General features: G+C 36.0%; 1 protein-coding gene across 1 annotated transcript in view; it reads right to left on the bottom strand.

Moving 5' to 3' along the window:
* The window catches only part of LOC124170798 (serine-protein kinase ATM), a 182,773-nt gene extending 169,862 nt beyond the window's left edge, over positions 1 to 12,911 (bottom strand). Inside the window, exons 1-6 of the mRNA XM_046549763.1 lie at positions 12,644 to 12,911; positions 12,433 to 12,558; positions 12,227 to 12,356; positions 9,182 to 9,346; positions 8,921 to 9,056; positions 893 to 989 (exon numbers count right to left, since the gene is read on the bottom strand). Coding sequence (XP_046405719.1) covers positions 893 to 989; positions 8,921 to 9,056; positions 9,182 to 9,346; positions 12,227 to 12,356; positions 12,433 to 12,558; positions 12,644 to 12,700 — 711 coding nt within the window. The 5' untranslated portion in view covers positions 12,701 to 12,911. The remainder of the gene's footprint in view (positions 1 to 892; positions 990 to 8,920; positions 9,057 to 9,181; positions 9,347 to 12,226; positions 12,357 to 12,432; positions 12,559 to 12,643) is intronic.
* Positions 12,912 to 18,022: the final 5,111 nt, after the last annotated feature.

Below are 18,022 nucleotides of genomic sequence, written 5' to 3'. Positions count from 1 at the left end.
CAAAACTTAACTCTAAACCTGTTCCCTTGTCTTCACCAAACCTTTCATGAATAATAATTATGGGTTAAAGTAAGGTTCATTAAAAAAATGATTTAGCAGAACTAAAAAAAAAACAGAATTTATTATAGTAGAAAGCATGCACACAGGAAATAAAAGCACATGAAATATTAGGCACACATAAGGGAATCAAGGCAATGCAGATATAAAGAGGAGGCATATTAGCAGACATGGCTGGAGAGGGATGACTTAAAAGTAGATGATTTGGAGAAGAAGTTGAGTGAAGGGCACTTTGCCAAGGAGATGAAGGCTCTCAGACGACAGTGAAGCATGAGTTGATAAGATATTGAAGGCTGAAATTTTAGATTGCTAAGAAGGAAGTTATTGCACATACAACGAGGAGGAAGATGTAAGGGAAAGAGGGGAAATGGATACGTCTTCTTATTCTAGGGAGGGCCTTCATGAAACATATGTTGATGAGAGAAGTGGACAATTCCAAAGGGATAAGCCACCCTCAAAGAATGTACACCTGCATTGACGATAGAAATGGCAAGTTTTGAGAGAGGGAGAAGCAATTAGTTTACACCAAGACAACAGGAAACGTAAATCTCATTTATCATGGTAGCCTATTACCGACCGACAAAATACAAAAAGATTTAAGGCATATTTCATCACATACATACTGGTATTTTCAATTATTTTCAGACTAATTTCAATCACTGCAATTTCCATTAGAGTCAAGTTCTTACTTATAATCACTTCAAGTGCATTTTGGGATAATGCATACTAGCCACATGCTACCAATACCTAACATTTCTGTGAATTACAGAAAAATCTAAGGAAATATCAGACTTGTCACTATAACACCAGTAATTTATAAAATATAATTAATTACCTTGGTAACAAAGCTCAGAGCAAGCATCATACTGGATTCGGAGGCATTTGTCGTTTGGGAGTCTGTGGCAGAGACCGTGTCAAACACGAATTTGTACCTAGAAAGTAGTAATAATAATTAAATATCACATCCTGGAGAAGCTGATTTATTGAACAAATATAGCAGTATGGCTTAAACTCATTGGGCCACCACCGACTAGGTTTGGCATGCCAATACCCATACATGCAGGTCATTATGAAATATGTATCTGTGGTAGGTACTTCCAGATCACTGCTTCTTCATTGGAAGCCATTCCACATCCACAGGTGCAAGAAAAGTATTGAATCAGAAAATGACCTAAATGCTCCTTTGGTCCATATCCTGGGTAGCAAACAAATTTTAAGTGGAAGAAAATCCTAATAAGAAATTCTCTTCTACTCAAAATTTCTTATTAGTTTTTCCTACTTAGAGTTGAGTTCAGACCAAACTTTATTTCAGTTCCAAATCATACTGGACTCCTGTAAATTTTGGTAACTTCCACCAAAATAACATTTCTACATTGTAAAATAATTTTTGTGCCCAATGGTCACAAAATTATCTCTGAACACCATCACTTACGCCAGCTCTCTCAAGCTAATCTCATCTCCCTCATGCAGGAAGCTAAACTGTACTAGCACAGATGGCCTACGCTGAATTTTAATGTAATTAGATGCCACATATTCCTAAACATGGTTGATCTCAGTGCATTAAACTTAATAGTGCAAATAATAATGCAGCCTGATACTATAATTCTTTCACAAACCACATCATTTATCTTTTGCAGAGACTTCATGGCATGAACCAGAAGGCATTCTTTTACAGCTTCTCTTTAATACCCGCCAGGCTTCAGTGAGTCAGAAAAAACGATTTGAAATATCCCTTTTCAAAAGCCCCAAAAAGAAGATAACTAGATATGGGGCTATAATTTTATAAACTATGATGAATGGCTAGGAGAAAAATAATTAATTAATCAACTAACATAATACATAGCACGAACAGGATGATACGGGAAAAACCTTCTTTTGTACCACTGCGTATCATATAGAACACTTTTAAAAGTTCTATCGATTCCTGTCAATCTCAAGAGACTGAGCATCCATAAAAAAGTTTGCATAGGTTTCATGCTTATTATAGAAAACACCCATTGGCATTTCCCGGAAAATGGCATGAATGCGATTCCAAGAGTGATTTTATGCACATCATGCACTCAAAATTTACCTTAGTTAACAATAATATTAAGAAACTTCAGCTTAGTAATCAATACCCATAAGTAATGGAATATTTTGGTAAAATGATAAATACCAAAAAGAAAAAGATAGGCAGAATTTTTAAAACCTTATCAAGACTTTCCAATCATTTCTATGCTTATAATCATGAGTATTTAATAAATTTCTTTTGTTTTCATATCTTAATGTACATAATTTATTGTGCTCCACTGAGTTAGAACTTAAGCTTAATCAAGCAAAACTATCGAAAAGGGCATTTGTGGGACCTAAGTGCTTTGATATTAATCTTAATTAATTAATAATAATTAATCTTTTAAGTACCATAAACTTTGTTTATATTAAGGAAATGGAACGTAACAAATTCAGTAAGTGTCTGTTAGGAATATGGTCTATCTTTCCATTCACTGGTCAACATTCAAATGAGTGTGTGTAGTTATTTTGGTGACTGTTACATATATCTCGATATATGTAGATCAGTTAATGAATTTTCACAAACACCTAAAAAGGGAACAATATATCTTTGCTAGTTGGTCTATCTTGATTTAATTCTGCTTTTTGCTTTCAATAAGATCTACAGGGAATGCAATAGCCACATTTAGGCTGTTAATTATTGATTCAAGGAAAGAGTATTATAGTAAAAACTGTGCTGTGGCTGCACTGTGACTGTACTAAGGCAACTGCACCATGGCTGTGCTATAACTGTATGCACTACGATGTTTAAATTTAAGAGCAGTCTGGGTAGAGTCACAGTAAAGCCCCTTAGCACAGTTACAGGACAGCTTTAGTACAGCGGTAGCAAAGAACTTATGGTAATGTGAATGTATTTGATGGCATTCCTTACCTCTTCTTCCATAAAATCTTGTCCTATAGCTTACGATAAGCTGCTTATCACACTTTTCCTTAAGAAAATAATAAGAAACAGATAGCTCTCTTACTTTGTGCTATCTGGGATGTTTTTGATAGACTTCACTGACTGAATCTATTGTGCACAAAGGTTAAGAAAAAGACTTCGCTGTTCCACAAAATAAAATATATTTGAGACCGGTTTCGATACAGCGTATCATCTGGCAATTACAAGTATCAGTACATAGAATTTATACCCTTGAAGGCGTTAGAGGGGCGGTGGAGTGGAGGTGGAGAAAGGGGGGGAATGGGGGAGGGGGTAAGGGAAGGGAAGGTAGGTTTGGGAAGTACGTTGCTGATGGGTCACTGCACGGGGTAGCCGAGGGTTGGTGTATCATGACGAAATACGGGGAGGGGTGTTATGGAGTGGTGAGTGGCATCCGTAATGGTTTCTCGGAAAAAACATTGAACAGAGGTGAATGGTGAGAATACAATTGCTCGTTAACTAATGTGATGTTGGGTGAGGTTTGGCCCACTAAAATTTCCAACTGCTCGAGAGTGTCAAGCCTTGGTCCATTGTTTTCGTTATGTAGGATAATCGGTTCGAAATCGCTTTTATGGTCGGAATCCAAGAGGTGTTTGGCAAAGTGTAAGGTTTGTTTGTTGTTAATAAAACATGAACGATGTTCCTTGGCCCGGATGTTGAAATTCCGTCCAGTTTTTCCTATGTAACAGGAATAGCAGTCATTACATTGGAGTTTATATACTCCGCTGTGTTCTCCGGCACTAATTTTGTATTTGGTACTGCCTAACAGTTTGCCTAGTGTATTTTTATTGTAGAAGGCAGCTTTCACTTGTACTGTTGTGCTTCTATGTACTGATACTTGTAATTGCCAGATGATACGCTGTATCGAAACCGGTCTCCAATACATTTTATTTTGTGGAACAGCGAAGTCTTTTTCTTAACCTTTGTGCATCATGAAGGAGTTCCACCATGTTACGCCAACCACCATCGCATGAATCTATTGTAATTGATACTTCGTAAAATCTGTGACTGGAAATATGTATCCACATGCAGTTAAGGGGAAGCATTCATTTGAACAAAGGATGATGATTGTGTTTTTATTTCTTGTGTGTGTTCATGTTTGTCTTGCTGCATCTTATACTTCATGCGTCATTTGTTTTTGGCCTTTGTGTTGAACGTTTTTCACAAAGCATCGGTTCTTGTACAAGTCTGAAACAGCTTGGTTTGCTTCACTGAATCTTCCCTCATCCAACCCGAGCCACTATACTTAACTAGATCAAGGACTGCTAAGCATTAATTTATATCATACACATATTTAGGGGAGAGGGGGCCACAATGAGACATGGGCCACTTTGAGACAGTGAGAATATTTAGCTTTGGAGTTAGGTGTCAGGTGCTATTATCTTTTGGGAATAGCATACAACTCATTATTAACCATACTTCCACTTTGCGTATGGCTGCCATCACTCTATGGCAGATTGATGTACTTTCATTGTTTTTATAGAGCAAAAGTTGAAATACGGCTGTTTTTCATTGTCAAATACTATACAGTTAAGATGGATATTTTGATTATTCATAGCAAATCATTAAAGAGTGTTTCAAATACGATATCTCAATATATTTAAACTAACTACATCACTCTTAAAAAAATTGTATAGTCAAAACATTCAAAGGCTGCACATTGGGCCACAATGAGACAGATTTCAGGTGTCTCAATGTGGCCCATGGAATTATATGTACTGTATTTAAAACTCAAAACTTTAAGATAAAAACCAATAAATAAAAAAATATAGCTAAACTTGAAAAAATTCTTAGGGCTGACAAGATCAATTGAAGTTGTCAGTAACTAATCTTTTCCCACCTGAAAATTTGCAAAAATTGATTTTGCTTCTTAATGGTGACTTTTACACCATCCAGGCAAACCAATAACCATTTATCATGTTGCTCGTTGTGTTGGAATTGCTTACTTTAAAGCTATGACTCCAACTAACATTTAGGGCGTAGTCCAGTACACGCTCCCAATGCTCCCAAGTGCTCCCGCTACAGACGCTACAGATTCGTGGTCCACTTTCGCTCCTATCGCTCCCAGTGCTACCCTACTGGATCACGGCTGGAGCGATTGTAGCATTTGTTAGTCGTTTGTTTTACTAGTATCGTCTGCTCGGATATTAGATCGTCTGAATTAGGGATTGTTATAGCCCCTTGTACTTTACTTAGCTTGTTAGAGAGGTCAGTAATATAAATGACAAAAATAATATGACCATGGGGTACACCACAAGAAATCTATTTAATATTAGATCTTCATTGGATACCATGATCGGGCACCACAGCAGACCGATGCTTGTCCTGAAGATTTTACCCACTGGTTTGCAAATCCTCTAACAACAAGGTGATAAACTTAAACTATAAAGAGCAGATCATATGATACATATGAAAGAAGATAAGACTGATTAAATACCTTATTAGAGAAATTTCAATTAAACGAAAAATAAGCCTAATTAACTTAACTCACCTAAAAGCCTGCGTTTAAACGATACAGGTACAAGTTAATGCCTATTTGCGTGAATTATTTTTGTGGACCGAAACGGAACATGTACGAATGTTTGAACCTAGCTAAAATAGGTTAAATTTGTCGATCATGCATTTGCACAAGTTGAGTGGTTACACGTGAAACCACTTAACGCGCAACAACGCAACCGTACGGTACATTTCGTGTTCTTTCTCGCGTTCATACATTTAGACTTGTACGGATTTATGTAGGTGTAAAAAGGCCTTAAGTGGAGTGTCCTTTATACGATTTATCAATTGCACTCATGACATTGTATGACAGTCTCAAAAGCAGTCCTACACTTGAACCAATCTCGTCAACAACGAGCCTTAAGCATAAATGCAATGCGTGTCAACCTGACCTTAAGAAAATTACATAAGTAAAATACAACCGAACATCAATAATTGATTAAACTTCAGTTGAAGATTAGAGGAAGATATCATCATTTAACAGAGAATACAATCTTCATGGGGAAAGCTTGAAGAAAACCTAGGTTGGCCGCCAAAAAGCAACAAACGGAATGCTTTAACTAGAAGTTCACGTACCCTAACCTAAGAAGTCATATTCTATCTCAATTTCACGCAATATCAAGTTCAAATAACTAATAATTGATCTAAATAACAGATAAATCAATATAACTTACAAAATTAACATAATTCTTATATGTAACGGACGGAATGCTTCGACCGGAAAGTTCACTCACTACATGTCTTATTAATTTCGAATAGCCATTTTCTATCTCCCCTTCTCGCTAGCTCAAGCTTAAACCACTAATAATTAAATAATATTATATATAATTAATTATCACAACAAATTTTATAAGATATCTTGGTCTTGCCGCTCAATTTCTTCCCCGATCTGGCCCGTGGCGACTCTGAATTGTGAAACCATTGAGTTACAGCCATTTGCCTCACCGTAATATCCCCCGAATAGTTCTTTAACCATTTGTTTTTAGCATTTACTATCCAGGCTCTCTTAGCGACTTCTTCCATCAACTCCAAATGGTCATATTATTGCCGGCCAGGTCCACAATTGTTATGAACACCATTTTCTTTTGCCTTCCTTCCCGTTCAAATTCGCGCTGAAAACCGGTTCGCTCCAGCCGCCCTACCTATTTCTTGGGAGCGTTTGTAGCGAGAGAGAAGCGAACATAGTGACGTCATGCGTGACGTACGAGAGCGCCACGGGAGCTTTTGTAGCTTCTACTGGACCACGAAAAGACTCGCTTCCAGTGCTTCGGAGCACTGGGAGCTTGTACTGGACTACGCCCTAAGACTGGCTCAAAAAAATGAAGAAAATAGTAGAATCAAAAATGAAGGTCATTTTTGTTTTCCACTTATCTTAGATGTATCATTGATTAGAATAAAAAAATAATAATAATTCAGCCAAAACCTTCACTGAAGGGTGAAGGAATATTCCTTTTATAAGTTTGCTATTAACTTTAAATTGATAACTTTAAAGTATTATAGCCTTAACACTAGTATTTTAAATGTAAAAGAGGTGTATTTGTAAAACAAACTTCCTTTATAGGTAAAATTCACAATAAATAGCTATTAAAATGTATTATTCTACTGTTAATTACCATGTCTCATTGTGGCCCAATATTGGGCCACAATGAGATGCTTGCAAGATTTTTTGTAAAATAACTGTAGAGCCATTCAAATTTACCATACGTCATCGTAAGCATAAAAGGAAGTGCAGAAACTAGTGAAGTTATCAGCTGACAAGATAGTAATACATTATATCAATTGGAAAAAAATATGAAAAATGATAAAATGAATTTTGTCTCAATGTAGCCCAATCTCCCCTTTATACTATGTTGTAGAGGAGTTTGCCCTTTCAAAGTACCATTGGGTGAGCATTATATCAAAAAAATAAATAATGTGAATATTGATAGCAAGCTGCTTATCAATAATAGTAGGCTTACGACAGATGGTACACTACCATTAGCGAAGTATTCCATTAGCAGCATATGAAGCAGCTTTTGCCTGCCATAGGTCCAGATAATTAGGGTAATGAAGTTAAATATTAATGCAGAACTACGTTTACTAATCATACTACATTTTATGTATTAGACTCATTCATTCTTTTATTTATATCGATTAAATAACATATTTTACCAAAGTTTAATCCAAAGCCTCCATTACTAGCAAGCAAAAACTTTTCAAATTGCCTTTTGTACATTCCAGTGCTGATCTTTTTGGTTTAAGCTCTGATTACCAGCAGAACCAAGACATGGAAAATAGAACTGATATTTCCATTATAAACATGCATTTTTACATTTATAAAGCATACCTCGTTGGGAATGGGATGTTAAAATGTCCAAGATTCACCTACCTAAACCTAAGCCTTAAACACAAGGGAAAATCACCATCAACTTTATTCTATTTTTTTTAACCATTTTTCCTAAGATTCCATTCAACATTCCAGAAACTATGAAAAACCATGGCACTCCCTGACCTCTCAGATTTCTCAGAGGAGTGCCCACGGAACAGGTCGCCAGCTGCCTATATGCCATATTCAGTGACGTCAAATTGGTGAGTAGGATAGGATTTGATTTTACATTCACATCCATTTGTCCTAATTAATGCCATTGGTTTGCATAATTTGTGTCATCACATGATTCTCACAATTTGCTACAGCCAACTGGCATGAAATCATGATTAGGAGTAAAAACTACACAATAAATTTCTAATAAACAGGGTCACCACAATATACCGTTTGTGGTGACTTATAGATTTTTACCTGACCCTTCCCTCACACAAGTCTTCCTCTTCCCCTCTGTTAACACCCACCTTCCCATCCTTACATGAAATCCTTGAAGAGTCATATTGAACTACATTTAGAGTGCACAATCTTACATCACATACGATCTTATTAATAAGAGACAATGCATTGCAAAATTCTTTCAGAAATGCATTCAAATGCTTTCAAAAATGTGTTTCTTAACAAAGAAAGGCACTGACTTGTACACTCAATATCATTTAAATAAAAGTAACAAAAGCTGTAGTCTTCAGTCAGCACACATGTGGTGATAAATTTGGATTTACTTATCATGAAATACACTAGCCCTAATGCCATGGAAGAGATTCCCTTGACTTTCTCCTGATTTTTATGACCTCACTCAAATCCCCTGACACTCTCACTGGATAACTTTTATGGCCTAAACCTTAGAACTCCATAATTAGCTTTATACACATAATCCAACAAGAGATATGAATTTTCATACATTTGCAATGTATCCATTTCAAATATGACAAAGGGTAAGCATGGGATAACATTTAAATGCTTTCCATATGCATGGGGTTAAAACTGAGACACCCAATAATGTAATAGTATAATTCAGTAGATATAAATTGAGGACTTACTTCTCAGCAATCCATGTAGTCAAATCACAATTTAAATTACCTTGAGTTAAAATTAACGCAAGGTATTTAATAACTCTGCTGCTATCCAATCCAGGAATCCCATCGTTGAAAGCAACAATGGAGAGTTTTATAAGTTCTATTGGATAAAAGAAAGATAGGAACAAATGAAAAACAAATCAGCCAGTCAGTCAGTACAAACGACACACAATTCACTCATAGATGTAACTCAATTTTTCACAAAGAGTAAGCCACACAACTCACCTCTCCAGTACTTTCCGTTCAGTTCTCCCCAATAAGATCTGTGCTTCAAAAGGGTAGCCACAACGAGGCTGTAATATTGAGCTCCAAAGGTAATTCTCAGGAGTGGAGACCCAAATATTTGATTTAAAGACCTCATCAAATTGTCTACTGAGATCTTGCACTTGTCTGGATAGATAAAATAAAATGAAATGAATTAGGACATGGAATAACCATTTAAACCTCCTAAATTTCAGAATGAGTATAAAATGTTGCATACTTCTTCACTAATGCAAAACAAAAATATTAAATATTTCATATTTCTTAGAGAGGTAAAGAGTTTTTAGAAATACTAGCATATAGATTATCAATCAAATAATGATTGCATCATTAAAAAACATTAATAAAAATGAAGCTTGCATTAAAAAGTCAACAAAGATGCTAAAGAAATTTAAATAACCACTCCTTGAAAGTATCATCACTGGAAACTTGAGTAAGACATTACATGAGAATTCTAAGGCAAGGATGTTCAACTAGCAAGTAGAAAACCTTCACAGTCCACAAGTGTACCCAAGGGGTAAAAATTCCAATGAGGAAAAATGATTTTCCCTGATCAGGATGATGAACATTTTTACTTATCATACACATATATTAGACAAGTAAGAGGTTGAGAGTGCAGGCCATCAACCCCTTATCCCATTTTCACAACTATGCAAAAAGTACCTTTAAGATCTTTTTAAAGTAACTTCATTCATGCACAGAGATAGGTAGGACGTATTAGTGTAGTCAGTGCAACTCGAAACGCAAGATTAATAATTAATAAATATTATATTTAATGATGTAGACAGAATTTATCCATAATTCTTCCCCATATTTCTCTTCATAACTTTACTTATGTATACACGTAAACATATTTCACTCATTCACCTACCCCATCTCTATTCAATTCTGTCAGTTAGTACTCATGCAGTACAACAGCCTGGTCACCAAATACCATGCACATATTATATGCCTCATTAAAATATTCTGCCAATGCAACCCAACCTTCTTGCCACAGTAAATAAAATTTTGCTTGCCTAAAAACATTTTTTTTCCTTTTAATACCGGAGGTTTCAAAAGAAACACACTTTTAATAATCCTTTTTCATGACCCAGGGAAGTAGACAATGCAAAGTGAATAGAGTGTGAGATATTTGTTAGGGTGATCCTTGTGCCTATGGTATTAGAAAAATTTCCAGGGATTAAAAATCATTACAATTCTATCAAAAGAGTATAAGGAAGGGATTCTTTAGTGCATGATGGATGATAGTTAGGGTAAAGCAAGTATTGCTGTTCACCAGTGGGTTTAACGTGGACTGAAGTTTTCAATTTTTAATTCTCTAGGAAAATTGAAACATCAAGAAATATTAGACCTCTTCCCTCCATTCATCCAGTTGAAAAATCCTCCTATCATCTTATTTCAAAAGATTTAGACCCCATATTCCTTAACTAACTCAATCCTCCAAATAAACCTTTCCACAGCAGATAAGAGAGCACTTAGCACCCAGGGATAAAAGTCCAACAATGTCATTACATCCTCTGACAAAGGATCAATTATCGTTCCCCTAAACTACACCTACTATCCAAACAAAGTCCAAAGACAACTCAGTGACACCTCTTCATGCACACCTACCACAAGTCACCTCACGCCTGAATTTCATACTTTGAGACCCCAACTGTCTCCTTTCCAACAAAGGCCGAGGAACAGTCGAAAATTTGAAATTTCACACGCAAGTACTTATTTTATTTGTGCCTCAGTTTTTGTGATTTCTCTTGCCATTTATTCTATTTCTTCCCTCACGGCAAGACCCATGCCCAAAGATATCTCTTGTCTAATACATTCAGCTGTATCTCAGGGGAATTGGTTGATTAAACCCCCCACCAAAAACACAAGTAATTCAAGCAAATTCAATAGCTTGGTGGTCTGAACATCAGCCAGAAAAGCAGAAGGTCCAATGTTGGATTCCTAGTCGAGGTGAATTTTTTCCAAGTGTTTTCACCCATTAGACCATCTCCATGCCACCGTCATCTCAACATCATGTTATTGTATCTCTATCCCTTTTTTCTCATTAACTATTTGTATGAAAATACAAATTATTATATCTTTTTAATCTCATGCTAGCATATATTGTTTACTAATAAAGACATTTCCACAGTTGATATCAACTGGAAATACAAATAAAACCAGGGGTATTGTTCAGTTTTTCTCACTACTTAACATGGTTAACACACCTAAAATCCACAAAGCAAAGATAAGTACCGCCAGATAATTTTCACTTTCTCTTTCACACTCTAGTACTTTCTGTCCACAAGCCTGAACAGATTACCAATATAAATGTATGAAAATAGTTTATTAAAAGCATGACATAAAATTCCTTGGGAGTCATTAATGAGTATATAATTATATCTATTGACACAGACAGAATGGCCAGCACAGTCTCTGGTCACTTGCCACATTTCCACAATTAATTACAGAGACATATTGTGTGTAACAGTGAATATTGTAAGAGACAGAGGGTTATGCAACAACAAAAACAAGAAAGAAAAACTTTCACTTTTAGCAAAGCAGATGTCACTATTTATGTCATTATAACAACCACATTACGATTGGTGACTATACACATGCTACAATTACCTGAGAAAAACAATTATATATATTCTAACAATTTTTAAGCTTCAAATGCTGATAACATATGCAACTATGTAAAGTATCAAATCCTTGAATCAGCTGAGTATTAAACAAGGTACAGTAAAAGTTACCAAGGTACTGAGTAACCCAAGGTATGTATATGTACCATTAACTTCATTGGAGCTATATCATAGTACTGAAAGCCAGGTTGACGCTCCTATTCACTATAATAATATACACATTATCCATACCAAAAAGTAATATTACTAACGGCGGAATATACAAAGATTTTATTTGAGGTTAATTGAAGGAGTGCCTCTTCCATAAAAGGCGTACATGTAAACGTAAAAATAAATTAACTGTACAAAGGATTATTACACTGGCCTATAATAGCGTCCTTACCTTCTGAGGTCTTTCCCATTATTTTGCCATGGACACGTTTCATTTCAGAATGAAATGCAGATGCTGCCGCTGCAGGTGCTGCTGAAGGAACGCCAACACTGACTCGCTTTCCCTGAAGTCTTACGGCTTCCTAAAATAGGGAATGCTCAGGATGAATAAAATAAAAACACAAGTAAGAAAATGAGCACATTAAAGTAGGTACTAACCCTCACAAGCGCTTCGTGAAACGAGACGTAGACTCGGTCAAATGTAACAGGAACATCCTCGGGAGGATATAAAGTCTCAAGTGCTTCGGCTGAATCCAGTAACTGCGATAAATCTTTAAGACCTCGCTGTAAATGACAAGTTGTAGAAATTAGAGCCAAACATATATCCCCTATAACTTTACACATGAAAAAAATATATATTTAAACTTACGATTCTGTCCGTGGATCTCAAGGAATTTAGTTTTATAAGAGCACGTTTGAATTCCATTTTCGTATTCAACTGTACGGTGGTAAGTGCAATAACTTTGTAATAGCTGTTGGGATATCTCTTACACGAATGTTACGAAAATTCATGCATCCTTATTTAAAATATGGGATATGGAAAGATTAATCTTCTACATAAATAACCTAAGCCATATCTAATGTCGCCCAGCACACGCGACATTTATCTACTCCCATTGTTGTTCAACAATTGGCAGTTTCCTTCATCCAACCCCGCCGCCTTTTGCGCTACGAATTTCTCAATGCTTTTGTTTTTCGACGTACGTTGATACTGTTGATACCAGTTGATACGTTGCTACGACCACCAGAGGGAGTTCAAATATGTCATGTCGTCCAGATAAATTGTGAAGTACCGGAGCGAAAACTATTATTTTATCAAAGGACGAAATTGCGGTCATGAAAATTTTTGTGAAAAGTATTAGCATATAAAGTCGAAGTATTTACGTTCAATCTTGAAACTTTGTGTAACCTCTGGTGCAATGCCAAATACACGGAAAAATTACGTGTTTATAAAATGTCTGATGTTTTGAATTCGTTAGTCTGAAGAAGAGATATTAAGCCCCCAATTTATAAACGCACATGTATACCACAGAAAGCTACGCCATTTGGTCATAAGAAAATGTTGAGTGACTGTTTCAGTACTGAGGAAATTATTTTCTTTAGGCATCAAGGAGTTAAACTGAATGTCCGGGGAATTCATTTCTTGTTTTTTTTTTCTTGTGGGCTTCATTTCGACATTAATTGTTTCTTCCAAAATGGCCTTTCTGGGTCAGTTTAGGCCTTGCTGTCAGAAATGAGATCCATAGTGAAGAATTCAAAGATGACAGTAAGGTGATAGAGCCTCAACAGTTGCCTTGCGGTCTCATTTCTGAAAGGGTATATCGAGACATTTGTACTAGACGACTTATATATATTATTTTCTGCTCCTAATATATTTTTCCACTGAAAAAGTTATAAATTGTTAGATATTGGCCTAAACTATGTTCAAGCTACAGTTGATTTAAGCCTTTGTTCTGACTGTTGCAAGAAAAAAAGAGGACATTTTACGTATGGGACTAGCGGCGTCAACCACTTGCTGGGCCCATGGTATGAAAAATGGCATTTTAGCTCAATTAGAATCCTCATGCGGTGATATTTTTTATGTAACTCATAACACCTTAAAAAGCATGCTTCAAGTATATATGTTTTACATTATCAACAAAATATTTTTAACTAAGTTACAATTTTTTACGGGACAGGGATGTTACATACAGGACATCGTACACTTCAGACCAAAAGTTATTTAAAAATAAGCTGAGTGAACATGGTCAAAAACACATTTATCATTAAAGGCTGTTAAGCAAATTGCTATTGAAGAAAAGAGTATGCTCATAAGCATTATTGTTTTGATCATTTAACTTGTCCTAGCATCGCTTAATTTACAATTAAGGTATCAAAATATTATACAGCTAAAATATTGTTCATCATCACTGGTCAACAATCCTAGGATTGGTTTGATGCAGCTCTCCACTCAGTTCTCCTATCAGCTAATCTTTTCACACCTATGTATTTCTTCTTTCACATCCTTCTTTACCTGTTCCATGTATTTTTTTTCAAGGTCTTCCTTTGCTGTTCTTGCCATCCACTTGTCCCTCAACGATTGTCTTCATCAGGCCATCATGTCTCAAGATGTGGCCTATAAGGTTGTTACTTCTTCTTGTTAAGGTTTTCATGAGGCTTCTCTTCTCTCCTACTCTTCTTAGGACTTCCTTGTTACTAACTTGGTCGATCCATTTGATCTTCATCATTCTTCTATAGCAGCACATTTCGAAGGCCTCTATCCTTGCTTTCTCCGCTGCGGTCATTGTCCATGCCTCACTTCCGTATAGGAGCATACTCCAAATGTAGGTTCTTATAAATTGTTTCGTCCATTTTTAAGTTTCCCCTTGTAAGCAGGTCTCTCTTTTGGTGGAATGCTCTCTTCGCCTGAGCTATTCTGCTGATAATTTCTTTCTTACTTCTCCCGTCACTAGTTATCTTGCTTCCCAAATAACAGAATTCATCCACCTCTATCAGTTTTTGCTTCCCTATTTTAATGTTAGTCTTGACTTCCTCTCTTCTGCTGCATATAAATCTCTTGGTTTTCTTTGTGTTTATTTTCAGTTGATATTTACCCATTACCTTACCATATTAACCAGAATATTTTTCAAATCCTTCTCTATTTCTGCCATGATGGCTATGTCATCGGCAAATCTTAGCTTGCTAATTCTTTCCCCATGGATATTCACTCCCAAAGCCTTTTCTTTGATTTCATTAATTGCTTTCTCGTTTTAAATGTTGAAAATTACGGATGCAAAAGCACAGCCTTCAAGGTGATTCTTCATAGCTGGGCCTTGCTTTTATCACCGCTGCTTGGTTTTTGTATAAACTTGGATGATTCTTCTGCCATTGTAAAGAACCTCAATTTCATTTAGGATTCCAAGCATTGTGCTCGAATCCACGTTGTCAAATGCCTTCTCTAATTCCACGAATGCAATGAACGTTGGCTTGTTCTTTTCCATTCTCTTCTCTATGAGCAGTCTAAGGACTAATATTGCTTCCCTTGTGCCTTTGTTATTTTCTGAATCCAAATTGGTCCTCATCCAAGAACTCTTCTGCTCTTCGTTCTATTCTTCTATAGATGATCCTTGTCAGTATCTTTGACGCATGTGTAGTAAGGCTTATGGTCCTAAAATCTTCGCACTTCTCCGCTCTTTTCTTCTTAGGAATAGGATTATAATGTTCCTCTCGAAATCCTTTGGTATCTCACCTGTCGTATACATTTCACTAATGATTTTGTATAGCTGGTTCAACGTCTTCTCTCCTGAATTTTTAATTAGTTCTGCAGGAATGTCATCAATGCCAGACGCTTTATTTATCCTGAGGTCTCTTACAGCCGCATCAAATTCCGGTCTTAAAATTGGGGCTCCCATGTCATTGGCATCCACTTCCCTCTCGTTTTCGATAGCATTCGTTCTGAGGCGACTTCCTTTGTACAAATCTTCCAGATATTCCTTCCATCTCTTCCCTTTTTCTTCGTTTTCAATCAATAGCTCTCCGTTTTTGTCCCTAAGGGTATTACATCTTACGCCCCTTTCCTTAAAGTGGTTCCTCACTATCCTATAAGCGGCCTCTACTTTTCCATGTTTAAGATTGTTTTGCACGTCTTCGCAAATGCTTTTCATCCACGTTTCTCTAGCCTTCCGCGCTTTACGACATATTTCGTTCCTTATTCTCTTGTAGCGATTCTGTCCTTCCTCTGTTTTCGCAGCCTTGTATTTTCTTCTTTCTTCAATGAGATCTAATACTTCCTGCGTGATCCATGGTTTTTTCATAACGACTCTTCTTTTACCAAGAACTTCCTCAGCTGCCGCCTGCAGACCACTTCTAATGGTTTTCCAACTCTATTCCATTGGTTTGTTGGTCGTATCCTCCCCTATTTTATTTTCTACGGCCTCTTTAAAAGCCAGTTGATGCTGAACCTCCCTCAATTTTTCAACCTGCCATATGTTTTTCACGGCTTTCTTCAACTTTTTAAATTTAAGGTGGCATTTCATCATAACTAAGTTATGGTCACTTTCGATAACTTTTGCAGTCCTTCACCTGGTTCCTGAATCTTTGTTTCACTAGAATGTAGTCGATGTGGAATCTTCTAATGTCTCCTGGCATCTTCCACGTGTATCTTCTTCACAGGGGATTTTTGAATAAAGTGTTGGCAACCACTAGCCTGTGCTCAGTGCAGAATTCAAGTAGCCTTTCTCCTCTTTCATTTCGGTTACCTATGTTATTGTTACCGTATTATTAATAAAAAAACGATGAGAAAGATATCAGAGTTCATATTGTAATGTTTTTGAGGTTAAATTTATATAGTCTTTAGTTGTTCATCATTGTAGTAGGAGAAATAATTTTAATCACCTCTATCTCGTTGTTGAATGCAACACAATCAGGTAGAATTGGTCATTTATGGCCCTGGAGAAAATGTGGGTACCATGACTGTAACTTTCAATTGCTTCTCCGAGACAATTTCTGTGGTTTCTCCTCAAAATAAATCACCATTATATTGCAATAGAACCTACTGACCTCTAAATTTTGCCATCAGTTCAACAAATGGGTCTAGATTCAAGTTGATATCTTTAGCATGTTTCTGTCTTGAAAACCTTTCCTTTGATAACGTATAAAGTGAAAGTTAATGATATCTGGTACTGCTTGAACTTAGATACAGGGCTTTACTTTGGTGATGCTATCATTTATACAATGCGTTCTCCAGGATATTAAATCTTGGTCTTTGAACAAACTTCTGAAGTGACTGCTGCAAAGTCATGGGCAGATTGAATAGAGCATCATTTTCATTCTCACTAGCCTCATGACAGTCAGTTCTGGAATTTCATTTAGGAGATTTTATGTGAGCTTGATTTTTTAGCTTAGTTGGCTGCTTTTCACTGTTTTTTTTTTGTCCCATTACATACTTTTTCTTCGTTGGTAATATTTTCTCTTTGTTAATCTTAATTGATTTTCCCTTACTTTTTTAAAGAACCCATCAAGATCATTTGCTTTGAATCTCTCACGCGTTTCCTGTTCTCTAGCAGCACCAGTTGACTTAGGTTTTTCGACCACCATTTTCTCAAAAGGTCTAAAATTTCTAATGTTAAAATTTTCAGGCATTACTTAGTGGTGCTTATGTAAACTTACTTTAGTAAAAATACTTCACGTCGTCAACATTTGATTATTTTCTGACCTTGGTCCCCACTTATAAATGATTCACAAAAATAATACGTGTTATGATCACTTGTGCACTGGAACATGAAGTGCTGGCTAAAGGCGACTGTAGATTTTAGTATCACCAATCATTGTTTACAACTATCCCAGTGTTTTCACCCAAATGTAATTATGGCTTCATTTTCTCTTTTAGGGTTAAATATTAATCTCTAAGCAATAAAATGACTCATAAATCCATTTTTATGTGCATTGCAGATTATTTTGTGCAATGCCTTGTACGTAACGTTACATGCGGGACAGAAAGGTTTTGAACATTAGGGTATGTTTAAATTTTATTACTTTTTTACTACATTATAATCATTTAGTTTTACACTAAGGCTGTTTATAAAATATTATGTAGAGTAGCTGCCTATCTAGAAACTTGGTGAAAAAAGAAATTTTTCTATTTTATGTTACATATGGGACAATGAAACAATGTGTTTTTAAAAACTCTTTACTAATTTATAAATGCAAAATAGATATAACTTGGTGATAGAAACTCTTATGTGGTACTATATTTTCATATTATAATAAC

The sequence above is a fragment of the Ischnura elegans genome, chromosome X (genome assembly GCF_921293095.1).
Source record: "Ischnura elegans chromosome X, ioIscEleg1.1, whole genome shotgun sequence".
Taxonomy (NCBI): domain Eukaryota; kingdom Metazoa; phylum Arthropoda; class Insecta; order Odonata; family Coenagrionidae; genus Ischnura; species Ischnura elegans.
This window is presented reverse-complemented; position numbering and strand designations above follow the sequence as displayed.